We start from the raw sequence: 13,958 nt of genomic DNA, 5'->3' as shown, positions 1-13,958 counted from the left end.
GATTGATATCAACTCTTTGAGGTTGACCAGGTCAAGAAACAGGTATGGCAGGGATTCCAAGAATGTTCTTTATTGTTGTAGGGTAGCACAAAGGAAATTTGAAATCCTATATAATTGATACCCTTAATTTATTTCTATCTTCGCTGCTGTCAATGTCACTTTCTTTTTCCCTCTAGATTATTTTTAATTTATGTAACACTTATTTTGAAGTGCTACATTTTCAGTGCTACATCTTTTTAAAAGACAGATAATCTGCAGTCTTAAACTGGAACTCCAAAGCATGGGAACACATATATTTGAGCACTTTCCCTTGTAAAACAACTTCTGCCTCTGAAAAACTAGTGCTTTGGCTAATTTACTCTTCTTCCCATCTATTTTCAGGCTTTGTTTTGTTATTTTAGCAGTGTCATACAGATTGTGTATGGAGAAGTGTTCAGATGTACAAACTCATGCTAGCATGAAAAGTATACTTCTGGGAGAGTTTTGCTAAATGATTTTTCTGAATTTAGAAAAATGCCTTTCAATATAGATATATTTTTTTAAATTCACTGATGCATCTAATTCCTTGTCTTCTCATATTCATACATCCACATATGCCATTTCTGTTAATCTGCAGATTTTTTTTATTTACATTCAGCAATATAAAGAATATGCATATTCAGTATTTTTTTTTTTGAAAATTTTATTGATTTTTTAAAAACAAACATAAACAAACAAAACATGAAACATAAAAACATAAAACATCTTTTTTGAAAGCAGCTTGGGTTACATCTCTTCGTACAGACATAAATTCAAGTTCATGCTCATTTTCTATATAGCTTCTCCCCTATTTTAACTTTCTTAATTTTATTTTATTTATTTCATCTCAATTCAGATCATTATACTTATATTCTTTGTCTGTCCTGTTTCAGCTGTCTATTATCTTTTCTCATTAAACAAAATTTCTCCTGTAATCACTAATTAGAGCAGTGGTCCCCAACCTTTTTGTGCCAGGGACCAGTTTCACTTAGAAACACTTTTTCAAGGACCGGGTGTGTGTGTGTGTCGAGTTTGGTGGTTGCTTTCAGACGTTTCATTATCTGACTAGGTGACATCTGATGTTGTTACCTAGTCAGGTAATAAAACGTCTGCCAGCAAACCACCAAGTTCAGGGAACGCCAATGCCTCCTCATTGCAACCCTGAGCAACAGATAGTCCCTGCAGGACGGCTGAGAAGCCTCGCCTCTCGCCCCTGCCTTCCTCAGCCCCATCCCTCAGGTGTCTCCCTCCCTCCCCTCAGCCTCATCCCTCAGGTGTCTCCCTCCCTCCCTCAGCCTCATCCCTCAGGTGTCTGCCTCGCTCCTCTCTCAGTCGCTCTCTCACTCCTCCACCAGCCCAGGAAGAAACTGCTTCAAAGAAGCCGGCAGGGTGGCTTTTCCTGTCGGGCGCAGCTTCCCAAAGCGCCCGTTCACCCCCACCCCGCCGCCCACGGTTCAATCTTCCGTTCTGCCTGCCTGCCTTCGCTTTCTGGTGGTTTCGAACGCAGCTTCTCCGAGCGCCCGTTCACCCCGCCCCCCCGCCGCCGCGGTTCAATCCAGTGCTCCGTTCTGCCTGCCTGCCTTCGTTTCTGGTGGTTTCGGATCCTCCGAAGCACCCATTCACCCTGCCCCGCCCGCCGCCCGCGGTTCAATCCAGTGCTCCGTTCTGCCTGCCTGCCTTCGTTTCTGGTGGTTTCGGATCCTCCGAGCGCCCGCTCACCCCGCCTCGCCCTGCTGCCTCACGGTTCAATCCAGTGCTCGTTCTGCCTGCCTGCCTGCCTGCCTTGGTTTCTGGTAGTTTCAGAGCAGCTTCGGCTGAGAAAAAGAGGCGAATAGTTATTATTCTCAGCCGAAGCTGCTCCGAAACTACCAGAAACGAAGGCAGGCAGGCAGGCAGAACGGAGCACTGGATTGAACCTGGATTGATTGGCAGGGTGGGGGTGAAACGGGCGCTCGGAGGAGCTGCGCCGACAGGAAAAGCCACCCCCTGGCTTCTTTGAAGCAGTTTCTTCCTGGGCTGGTGGAGGAGCGAGAGAGCGACTGAGAGAGGAATGAGGCGGGAGGAAGCTGGGCCACTGAGCCAGAGAGCAGGGCAGGCTTCGGTTGCTTCCTCCCTCCCCTTCTCTCATTTGTGTCCTTGATCCCGATCCCAGCAGCATTCACCGAAGGCGAAGAAAGCCGCCATTTTTTTATTTTTTTTCCTTTGCGGCCCGGTACAGAGTGCTCCACGGACCGGTACCGGTCCGCGCCCGGTGGTTGGGGATCCCTGAATTAGAGTATGCCGCCTTTATATCTTTCCCCTAAAATTATAACATTTAATATAATACATAGCTTCCATTCAGATTCTGCTTGGTACATTCTAAAACTACACACTATATTTTAAAAAAAGAAAAAATTATGAATATATTATATAATTAAAACAACAATCCATACCAGTTCAATTCTATCGTTAATATTAATATTCATTTAAATCTTAAACATTTTACACATTACTTTTCAAAAAGGTATCATGCTTCTATGGGAACACTTATAAACTTTCCATAGTTACTTCCCCCCCACTTCATTTATATTTTATAAAACATTGAGTAATTAAAATGTTCCCATTCCTTCCTAATTCAATTCTCTCATTTATTTCATTTCATTTATTTTGTTCACAAAAATTTCACTCAATTACACTGACTATTTTATCCCACTTTTTAATCATATGTTGTTACCAATTTTCTAACATTATTTCTAATACTAATATAACAATACAATCTAATGTACCTTTGCAGAATCGCTTTTTCAGTTAATTTTTCACCCATTATCTCTGAATAAGTCCTGTTTTTTTACATCTTGCTCCAAACCTTTGTAACTTCTCTTCCCTTCCTTTCTCCCTTGCTTCTTCTCTCTCCCCTTTTTAGCTCCTTGTCTCTCCACCTCCATTTCCCTCTTCTGTGTTCCCCTTTTCTGTTGCTTTCTAACATTATATCCACTTTTCACATTTTTCCCTTTTTTGGCTGTTTTTTTAGGTCTTGAATTCTCCATTCTCTTTCCCCCCTTTCCCCTTTCTTCCCCAGATAAAGTTACTTGTTCATTGAAGATGGCTTCTTCTTTGTCCCAATCTTCTTGTTGCGCAGTCTTTTCTTGTAGTTTCTCGTAGGTACAGATCGCCATTTCTAAGAATTGAAAAACGGAGCCAAAGGAGCCCTTCCCTTCTTGTTCCTCTTCTTTATATTTTTTAAATTCCATTTTCAGTTCGTCCACAAGTGATGCCATTGTAAAAAATTTTAAACAACCACCCATTTGTTCTTAGTCATTCAAATAAAATTTCCAGAAGTCCCAAAGTCACCAAACAATCCAAATACACACAAGCTGTTTCTTTTAACACTTTCTTCTTTTTTTCACTTTCTCTTCCTGGGGTTGCTATTTAGTTGCAAAGTTCCAGTTAAAATGTATCTTTTAGAAGTCTTATTAAGATTTAACTTTAGATTCTTTTAAATTCCAGGCAGACTCCTCCAAATCCTGCCCTTATTCTTTTCCTCTCCCTTCCCACTTATAGCAAAAAAAAATTTTTTTTTTAGTGTTCAGAAATCTTTATTGTCCCCTTGGCATTTAATTATATTTCCAGTTTAATTACCTATTGATGCCAAAGCGGATTTTTCCGATTTCTCATTCATTTCTCTTCGCTGTCAACGTAAGGAAGGAGAGTGAAAAAAAAAATTCCCTTTTCACTTTCATTTGCTGCTTCCGAATCTTCTTTGGGAGCGATGTATCTTTTATAAAATTTAAATTCCAGGATACCTTAGTTGTTGCTTCTTATCCCAGTCAGCCAAAACTTTCACTTCTTAGCTTCCTCCTGCACTTTCTTTTCCAGATGAGTGCTTCTTTGAGGCGGCCATTTCTGACCGCCGCTCTTACCGCCTTCGGGAAAGGGAGATTAGCCAGCTGAGGAGGAAAGATGCGGCTTTCCTCGACCCTGCTGGAATCTCCCCCCTCTTCACCACCTCTACGGGGTGGCTTAGCCCCGAAGCCAGCTGTCTCAGGGCGCTCCAGCGGCGAGCCCAGGCAGAAACCACGCACGATCGCGGATTCCTGCCTGCCGCCGAAGCCCTGCAAACCAGAAGTCTCTGCATATTCAGTATTATAAACATAATCTGTGCTTGCAATGTAGGTCATCAAATCCTGTCATGAAGTAGGAGCTTGATCTTTTTGTTGTTGTTCAGCAAATTCTTTTGGTTATTGTTCTAAAATTACCATCCCATTTCTCCGTGAAACGTCATCTTCCAAATAGAGCTGCCGGCATGTAGTAACGGCATTTAAGCATTAGTGTAAAATTGGGTGCATTTTATAACAAAAAATTTCAATTTGATAGTAATATGTATATAAGTTTCCTTGCTCAATGGTGAGGTAAAAAGCATGCAAATTTAATAAATAGAAGAAAAGCAGGCAGATTGAGTTGCTCACAGAATCATTCAGTGATCTATCTATCTGCCATCTGCTTGCTCAGTCTCTCAAATTTGCTTGCTGTGAGTCTGCACTGAATTTGCTTGCAAGCAAACCTTCAGTCCTAAGGGAGGTTTGGCTGTGCTGAGCCGAAGATCAAAAGACTAGCTAGAAAGCAAGAAATCCAACCATTTCCTGCTTCCTAGCTAATCTAAATCTCCCGGCACAGCAGAACAGATGATGGTCGGAAAAAGGAAAAATAGCAATTTAGCAGGCAAGTTTACCGGGTAAGGAGTAAGTGGGCGGGGAGGGTTCCCGCAGGCCATGTGGATAGCGCAGCCTTGTGTTTATGCGCAGCCTGGATTAATTGCTTTGTGGGGGTGCTCTGGGGGTGAGATTTCTCTGCGGCCCACCAAAATTTTCTCAAGGCCCACCAGTAGGCTGCAGCCCACCGGTTGGCGACCACTGTTCAAGACTATTGAAAGAATTTGGTTCATTAATTGATGTACACCATCCATGTTTTACATAGCTTTTTCATGATACATATCCAAAACAAGAGCAGCTATCATGTCCCTGTCAGAGTCTGAATCCGAGGAGGAAGATGAATAGCTGATAGGGAGCGGGAATGTGGCTCCATTGGCTGTGGAGGAAACTGCGGAAGGGCAAAGTCCAGCTTGGCAGAGCAGGAGAATGGTAGAACAAGGGAGAGTTCAGAGGAAGGCCCGGGCCCACCCACTCTTCATTCTAGGGCACGCAAGGAGAAACGGAGAAGAGAGCAACATGGGTTGCGTGGCTTATGGGGGAGGAAAGGACCCTGATTCCTTTCATTAGCCACACTGGAAAGAGAGTTTAAAAGAGATGCAAGCTGAGAGCAGCGTCTGCTGGGAACAAATGTGAGTTTATCTTGTGTTGACTTTGGTTATCTGCGTTCCTGGCATCCTCCCAACTGGGTTGAATTACTGCCATTCCTTCATCTCTGGAATTCCTTATCTTGCCCTGCTGGACTAATTACCTCATCTTGCCTTGATTGGACTTATAGTTACATTTTTTGTTGACAACATTTTGGATTTGAATCTCTGCAGCCAAAGGCTGTTCCTGGGAGAGTTTTTCTCCAGCCCAGAAGGTAACCAGGACATTGGGGGCAAAGTTGGAGCAAATAAAGGGACTCCTACTTATTATTTGACTGTATTGCCTTTGTGCCATGCCCCGGGTCATCACAGCGGCTTTGGTTTCGGTGCTATACCAGTATAAGTGCTCATCTTACTTTAAGTTTTACACAGTTAGTGCAGTTTCTTTGTCCTTGCAGTCTTCATCTCTAAAATACAGTATTTGTCTAGTTTTCATAAGTCTGAAAGACTTTTATGCTTTTTATTTTACTATTTTTTTCTGGCACTCTGTGCAGAGTATCTATGACTTTCTCCCCCGAGCTGTGAAGAACATCCAGCTTCAGTCTCCTCTTGGATAGGCTGAGCGTCCTGCAAATTAAGCCCAGCCTATCCAAGAGGAAACTGAAGCACCTCCCACTACTGGATGTTCTTCACAGCTCACAGAGAATGGGCATATCAGGTAAGTACCAATACCCATTTCCCCTCTGTGAGTTGTTGATGAGCATATTTGGAATTTGAGAAGCATATTCTTGTAATTCTCACCAAGTGGCTTTTCCCCTGTGGAATGTTTTCTTGTTCTCAAAACAGCTGCACTGGTTGACCTGGCCAATCAGCAATTGTATTTTCAGAAGGTAAAATAATTTTTCTGGAGGTAAACCAATGAGGAAGCTGTCTGTCAGCATTTTTCTCACCATTTCCACCTTAAGCTTACTTTCATTTTTTTTTCTGAACAAGAAAAAAACCAGGTTTGTTTTGAAGTTGACAGATACATTTTCAAACAAATGATTAGATATTTTCTAACACTAAACGAAACTCATGGTTCAATGATTGCTTAAATCAGAGGTGTCCAACCTTGGCAACTTTAAGACCTGTGGACTTCAATTCCCAGAATTCCCCAGCCAGCAATACTGGCTGGGAAATTCTGGGATATGAAGTCCACAAGATTTAAGGTTGCCAAGGTTGGATACCCTTTCAATGATACCTGACAAAGTTCCTTTTTAATGGGAGTCTTGTGAATTATGAATAGATAATTCTCATTCTTCCTTTAACTCAGAACTAAGGCTAACATAGTTCCATGGTTTTCTTTATAGAATGCTATAAAACGAAATGGCATTTATTCTCCTCATGGATCAAGACAGAGGCCGGACATTGTTTTTAAAATGCCCTGACCTGCTACTTAACTTTTAGCTACATATGAACGCGTAGTCTTGGAGGCATAACATTTAAGCTCTTTGTATAAAAAAAAGTGCCTCTAGGTTTGCTTTTGATGCCTGCCTTTCACTATCAGGAGAGAATGGGAAGAATCAGCACAGGAATCATTTAAAACTTTTAAAAGTAGTTACTTCCTGATGCATCAACCAACCTCTTCAGATCACAGCTTATCCCCCCCCCCCCCACTGATGTTCGTTCTCTAATCATGACTAAAGATGAGCAATTTCCGAATCATGCTGTGTCCTCATCCTGATTAGCAGTGCTCTTTGTAAGCTTTGATTGGCATGAATGAGAATGCCTTGTTCAGACTCTGCTAGGCAATGCTAGCTCAGCGGTAGAACACATGCCTCCCTGCACATATGCACAACCAAGTTTCAGCTCTTTTCTGGAACACGATTCTGTACCATTCCAAATGGTCTCGTTTGATCTGAGGTCCAGGGTTTTTATTGAAGCTTAAAGGCAGAGGGACAGAAATAGATATTAACACATTTAATTACTTCTAATGGGAAAAGACAGCTACTATCAATTGTGTGGCTCATTCGAAAGTTTTCTGGACTGCTAATGCAATTGATGTCTATAGGTAAGAGTGAAACCTGTTTGACTTTTACGGGCCTGTCACCTCTGCACTCATTAACCTCTGTTTCCGTAAAATGTGTTCAAGAAATGCTTAAAGATCACATGAAATCACCATGGTTTTCTATTCTCTTTAGGTAATTTGATATTCAAACAAGTGTCTACACTTAAGAGTGTTCTCTGGAAGCGGGATACACTTTATATCCAGCCTGTATTAACCAGAGAACGTAGCCAAGATTTATTTATGATTATGTTCTCTAGGTAATTGTGATCAGCATGGAAACCACATTTGGAATATACGCTATGCTCTAGCTAAACAGTGACATCTGTTTGCCAGTTGCATTGCCTAGGGAATGGAGCCCATGAGTGCGAGCAGGTGCCACTCCTTGTAAAACATTAGCCTGGCTTAGCATGATATATACCCTGGCTCAATGTTTATTGTTTAAAAATGCGCACACATGCACATCCAACCTGAACCATATTGCATTTTCTAAACACAGTTGCCTTGCCTCAAATTATTATGCTTTATTGCTTGAATGTTCAATCCGATGATTATCCACTGCAGTCCTTAGGCCATCAGGCAAAGAATCCAAGCTTATGCAGAAAACAGATTAAACACAAGCGAATAGCTGTTGCTTCTAATCCATGCTATGCTTGGTCATGGGTTTCTGATAGCAGAGTTGTGATAAACTTCCACCTAAAACCTACAACAGATTGTTCCCTCTAATTCTCCATTGGGAAAAACGAGAAGGAATACAGTCACGTTCAAATAAGACATTAAATACTCTTGTTCCTATGGATCATCTTTATTGGGCAACTGCTATGTAAAATAGGTATACATTCGTGTGTGTGTGTGTTTCATTTGTTTATACATGGAACAAATATATCAGCTCATTTTAACCATATATTTATAAATCTGTCTCCATCTATCTAGCTATTCGCTTTCTAAATTGTCCACTCTTGACAGGATTTTATACTAAGCTTCCTTCCTTCCTAACTACTTCAGTAATATATAACTTTTGGAATAAAGTTCCCCTTGGCAGTTTGTGTTCAGCAAGGCAAGTTCTGCACTATGCAAATAAACCCGCTTTCCTCATTTCAGCCATTCATTTAGTAGCATCTTACGATGCTTAACTAAATGTCATTAAAAAGATTGTCTCTGTGCCAAGGTTCTTAGTGTCTAAAAATGACACAAGTAATGGTTATTACAGGTAATGGGCAAAAATATGCATTTAATTTAGTTCTTGAAATCAGTTTAGGCTTGGTTTTTGGTAAGAATATACAGCCACTGAGTCAAAGAATTCACAGAAAAAAATGAGAATAATTTAAAGGAAGTTAAAAGGTGAATCCAGGAAGAAAGAAGAGAGTTGCAATTTAGCAAATGATTGATTCTGGATACGTTTAAAATGAAAATGTCAAAGAATCAGTTCAAACAATTATGAATTCCTTTTGTCTACTGGTTATGACGTTTCAATTGTTTGTTTGACATTTAGCCATATAACTACAACAGATATTTCTCACTGACTGAGTAGATTCTCTAGAGTTAATATAAGCTGAACTTCTGACTATGAACAAACAAAATATGCAGTCATGAATTCCTTTTAATTATTCAGAGTAATTAAAATTTCATCTGCGCTTAGGAAGATTAAAACACAAATTGGAACAGTCATCAAATAATCTCTTTATTTTTTAAACATCAAAACTTAAGTGTGTAGACTTATGCTTTATTCCTCACTTGCGTATAGCTTTTGGGGAAGGAAAAGAAGATATTAATATAGAATGGAGAACTTATAAGGTTCCACGAAGTTCTACATTAAAATGAGAACAAATTCAATAACAGTTTCGTTATCTTGAAACTACTTGGAAATGAAGAAAAAAAATTCAGTTGGATTACAAAGTTAATATTTTCCTCCCAGAGAGGTTGTGTTTATTTGTAAGAATTTTGGGCAACTGTATGGTGTTAGTCAAATTGTTGAAAGAATGGTTTCTGCAGTTTGATTATCCTACCTGTCTATTATTGACTTTTTTATGCAACCTGAATAATGTTGTTGGTTGGTTCTCAGAAATGTTAAGGGATTGAGGGCAAATTCTGGGCTGATGTTAAAGTCAAGTGGCTTTTAATTCATCCTTTGACAAAGTGAATAAATTAATGGACCAACGAAATGCTGTGGACATAGGATACCTGGATTTCAGTCAGGCATTTGACAAAGTAGACCACAACCTTTTCCTTAGTAAGTTAGAAAAATGTGTGATAGACAGCAACACCACCAGATGGATTTATAACTGTCTGACAAACCACACTCAACATGTAGTCTTTAATAAAACTACATCTACATGAATGGAAGGAAGCAGTGGGGTACCTCATGATTCTATCTTAGGTCCAATACTCTTCAATATAAGCAATAGCACTTAGACTTATATACCGCTTCATAGTGCTTCACAGCCCACTCTAGGCGGTTTACAGAGTCAACATATTACCCCCAGCAATCTGGCTCCTCTTTTTACCAATCTCGGAAGGATGGAAGGCTGAGTCAACCTTGAGCCTGGTGAGACCTGAACTGTCAAACTGCTGGCAGCCAGTGATCAGCAGAAGTAGCCTACAGTACTGCACTCTAACCACTGCGCCACCGTGGCTCTTCATAAACAATTTAGATGAGGGAAAAGAAGAGGAACTCATCAAATTTGCAGATGACACCTAGCTGGCAGGAATAGACAATACTCCTATCTAATAAAATGAAAGTCAGTAGTGAGAAAAGTAAGGTTTTATACTTAGGCAATAAAAACCAGATGTATAGGTACAGAATAGGTAAAACCTGGCTCAATAGCAGTAACTGTGAGAGGAATCTTGGAGTCCTAGTAGACAATCACTTCAATATGAACCAACAGTGTGCTGCAGCTACCAAAAAAAGCCCATTGCAATCCTAGGCTGCATTAATGGAGGGATAGAATCAAGATTATGTGAAGTGTTAGTAACTTTATAATGCCTTGGTATTACCACACTTGGAATCTTGCATCCAGTTTTGGTCGCCATAATATTAAAAAAGAAAAGATGTGAGACTCTGGAAAGAGTGCAGAGAAGAATAACAAAGATGATTGGTGGGCTGGAGGCTAAAACACATGAAGAACACTTACAGGAATTGGGTATGTCTAGTCTAGTGAAAAAAAGGACCAAGGGTGACATGATAACAGTGTTCCAATATTTGAGGAGCTGCCACAAAGAAGAGAGAGCCAGCCCATTTACCAAAGCACCCAGAAGGCAGGACAAGAAGCGATGGGTGGACATTAATCAAGGAGACAACTAACATAGAATTAAGAAGAAATTTCCTGACCGTGGAACAATTAACATGGAAATGGTTCTCTTCCTAAGTTGTGGATGCTCCATCATTGGAGGTTTTTAAGTAGAGCCATTTGTCCAGAATGATAACAGGGTTTCCTGCTTGAGCAGGGGATTGTTCTAGGAGACCTCCAAGATCCCTTCCAACTCCATTATTCTGTTATATAAACCATGGTTAAGCTCTGGTATTACCTTTTTGGCCCTGATTGAATGATGGATATATTTTTTTAAAATTAAGTTTTATCTTACATTTTCTCATTTGTTCTTGAAGCTCCCAAGTAAGGTATTTGGCATCAAAATCTCTATGGGCCTCTTGGGAAGTGATGGGCAACCTAGTGTCTCTTTTGTATTGCAGGCAGCAAACAAATTAAATAAACAAAAATAATAATAAACTCTGCATGTAGGACATTTGCAGTTCTGTGTTCCAGTAACTTGGGTAACCATAATTTTCCAAAAAGTTGTGGGAGCCTGTCAGGCATCAATGCATTATGATCTAATGTCTAGAAATAAATCCATCTATGACTGGCATTCTTTCTGCAAATGTCCTGTTAAAACCAGCAACTGATACATTGCAAACTGTTTCTTTAAACATACCTGCCTAAGATTATATGTGTGTGTGGATCCGTGCATGTGTGTATGTGTGTAATTTTAACAGTAAACCATGTTCCCTTAGATTATTTGATTTGTAATCTGCTTCTTTCTAACGTATTATTTTCTCTTCATTGCAGTATTAGCCATTATGTCATTGTGATGTCCTTCACTATTTTCCTGATGCTTTTAAGTGGAGTGGCTCAGCTGCTCACTACAAAGAGACTGGAGCTTTGGGAAGGAACTAAACGCCATTCATTGTGACAAATTATTGAAGGACTTGTATTGATAGAATCTTCATTCTTTCAAGAGACAGACAGAATTATGAAATTGGCTTCTAGAGACTCCTGAAGAACTTGATGCAGAAGAACACGAAGTAACTTGTCATTTTTTCTCTATGGAATTAAATTTTCTTCCTTCTTTTTCCTTCAAAGGAACTTCCGGTTTCAAAGTGAACAACTACTATGTATAACCTTGCTTATTGTTAAGGGTAAATGCTGTGCTTGTGTTTACAAAAGGGACTCAAAAGGATGATAGGAAGATGAACTTTGTTTTATTGGTTTCTCTAGAAGGCAAGACAATTAGTTTCTGAGCTGCTAACAAGCTAAGCATTGTGCCTGGTCCCACTCCCAAGCCAACTTTTGGAACAAACAATAGAGAGATAAATTTTTGCTGTGATATATGGCAGACTTTTCACTTTGGAAATTCAAATCAGGTTTAAAGATGTATATTTTGGAATGAGATCGAAACTTTAACGGTACTTTTTTAAATTGTGTGTGTATGAATGGAATTTCCATTTTAAGATGCAGACTAATTATATTTGTTTGCTGCTATTGCTCTCCATCTCTTTTTATAAAACATACAAAAATAGTTTTCATCATACACGGGTGATGTATTCATGTTTGTCTTATTTTCATCTCACAACTGCTTCATTTGCTCAAGGCCACTGTGAGGAATTGTCTTAGCAAATATTGAAAACCAGCTCTACCTGTTCAAACTCTCTTTGTAACCATCAAACAAACTATACACCTACCAACTAAACCAATTGAACTACTTAGGAAACCAGCTGGTTGCTCAAGTTATGTGCTTGAGACCATATTTGCTGAACACCAGGGCAAGGAGTTAATTTTTATAACAAATGTTTTCAATAGTAGCTGTTCAGTTAAAACTTATCCTCAGCTCTCGTACAAATATCAGTTGGATAAGAGCTGTGTGAGATTGTTTCACAGCCACTGTTCAGCACATGAGATGAATTTGTTTCTCTTTCAGTATAATTTAGCTTTTGCTACTGTGGTGCCTTCTTGAATAATTTGAAGCATTGACTGGAACATGCTTTTCATGCTCTCAGACAGAGGCTTTGTCCTGATCTTTCTAATCATCTTTGTCCTGATCCTTTTAATTCAATATATTCAGCAATTGAATTGAGAGTCTTCTGCAGGGAAAGCATGTAGTATACCACTGAGCTACAATTTGCTCAGTATGAAATCAGCCATTCTCTACAATTACACATTTGAGCTAAAAACGCCAGGGCAATACAATACTGCACTGTAGTACATTGCTGGGAGAATAGACATGCAAGTGCATATAGCTCACGAAAGCCATCATTATTCAGACTTCTAATTTGTCAGTAGAAATAATGGTGTCCATGAGAGATTATACTGTGGCGTAGGAGCCTGCCATAATTATAAGGAACTGGGGGAAAAAAATCTATGAAACACGCACACCATGGTAGCTATCAAAACTGGAACATATCAGCAACCTGTTCATCCTGAAAACTGCTGTAGCTCTCCAGCCTCTTGGCTCTATGTCAGTAAAACTCTAGAATCCAGCCACCCCAATAGGAGTATCCATTTGATAGTAGACAAAAGCATTGATTTGTATTCTTGAAACGGAAATGACATGTCAAAAAAAAAAATACTAGAAAAATTCATCTGCCAGGAGCTGGCAAGGTCAAGAAATTTGAAAAAAAATGTTTTAGAACATGTAGAGAGGCATGAATCTGTTGCCTTCTCTCTTCAACTTCCATACAACCTCAGAAAAGATGATTTTTGTTCAAATAGCTGCCAATAGATGCTGTATTTGTCTTGCTGAGCACCTTTTTTGACTTCAAATTCCATGTGCGCTATACAACTCTAATAATTAATCAGTATTACTGCATTGGTTAAGAACTGGAAAAGCCTTCCTAATACTACAACAACAACAACAACAACAACAACAACAACAAAAGGAAAGAGCGTCACAGCTGGAAAAAAAAACCACCCTGCAAATAAATGCCATGTAAATATTTTCTGCCAAAATAAATAATTTAGATTTCTAGAGAAACAAAGGATAGAACTATGCTATGTAGGCGCTGTGGAAAATAAAGAACACCCACTCCAAAATAGAAGAAGAACTTTGTTGGAGTGATGTGATAAACAAATGTACATTAATGCAGCTTTCACATTTATAAACACAGAGTGGAAAAGTATCCACTCTGACTTCTTTTTACTCCTACTGTGCGGTAGAAGGTTGATTTGCTAATTCAATTAGTATTGTTTTGGTTGAGTTAGAGCGCCACTGACATTAGTTGACTTCCTCTGATCATGTTTTAATCCTATTAAGGGTGAACACCTTTCAGGGCTTCTTTATACATCCTTAATGGAAAACCTGAGGAAATTATTCCGAGACTTTTTCTGGGCGAAAAATCAGGAGTGTTTGTCCTTG

At 39.6% G+C, this 13,958-nt stretch overlaps 1 protein-coding gene across 1 annotated transcript in view; it reads left to right on the top strand.

Moving 5' to 3' along the window:
* The window catches only part of PIGN (phosphatidylinositol glycan anchor biosynthesis class N), a 77,958-nt gene extending 64,520 nt beyond the window's left edge, over positions 1-13,438 (top strand). The window contains exon 29 of the mRNA XM_087961195.1: positions 11,396-13,438. Within this exon, the coding sequence (XP_087817321.1) occupies positions 11,396-11,519 (124 nt within the window). The 3' untranslated portion in view covers positions 11,520-13,438. The remainder of the gene's footprint in view (positions 1-11,395) is intronic.
* The last annotated feature ends 520 nt before the right edge of the window (positions 13,439-13,958 follow it).

The sequence above is a fragment of the Notechis scutatus genome, chromosome 3 (assembly GCF_049901735.1).
Source record: "Notechis scutatus isolate UNSWTSFEM ecotype Mainland chromosome 3, rNotScu1.2, whole genome shotgun sequence".
In the NCBI taxonomy this organism is placed as follows: Eukaryota; Metazoa; Chordata; class Lepidosauria; order Squamata; family Elapidae; genus Notechis; species Notechis scutatus.
Note: the sequence above shows the minus strand (reverse complement) of the source record. Positions and strands in the feature narration are given on the sequence as shown.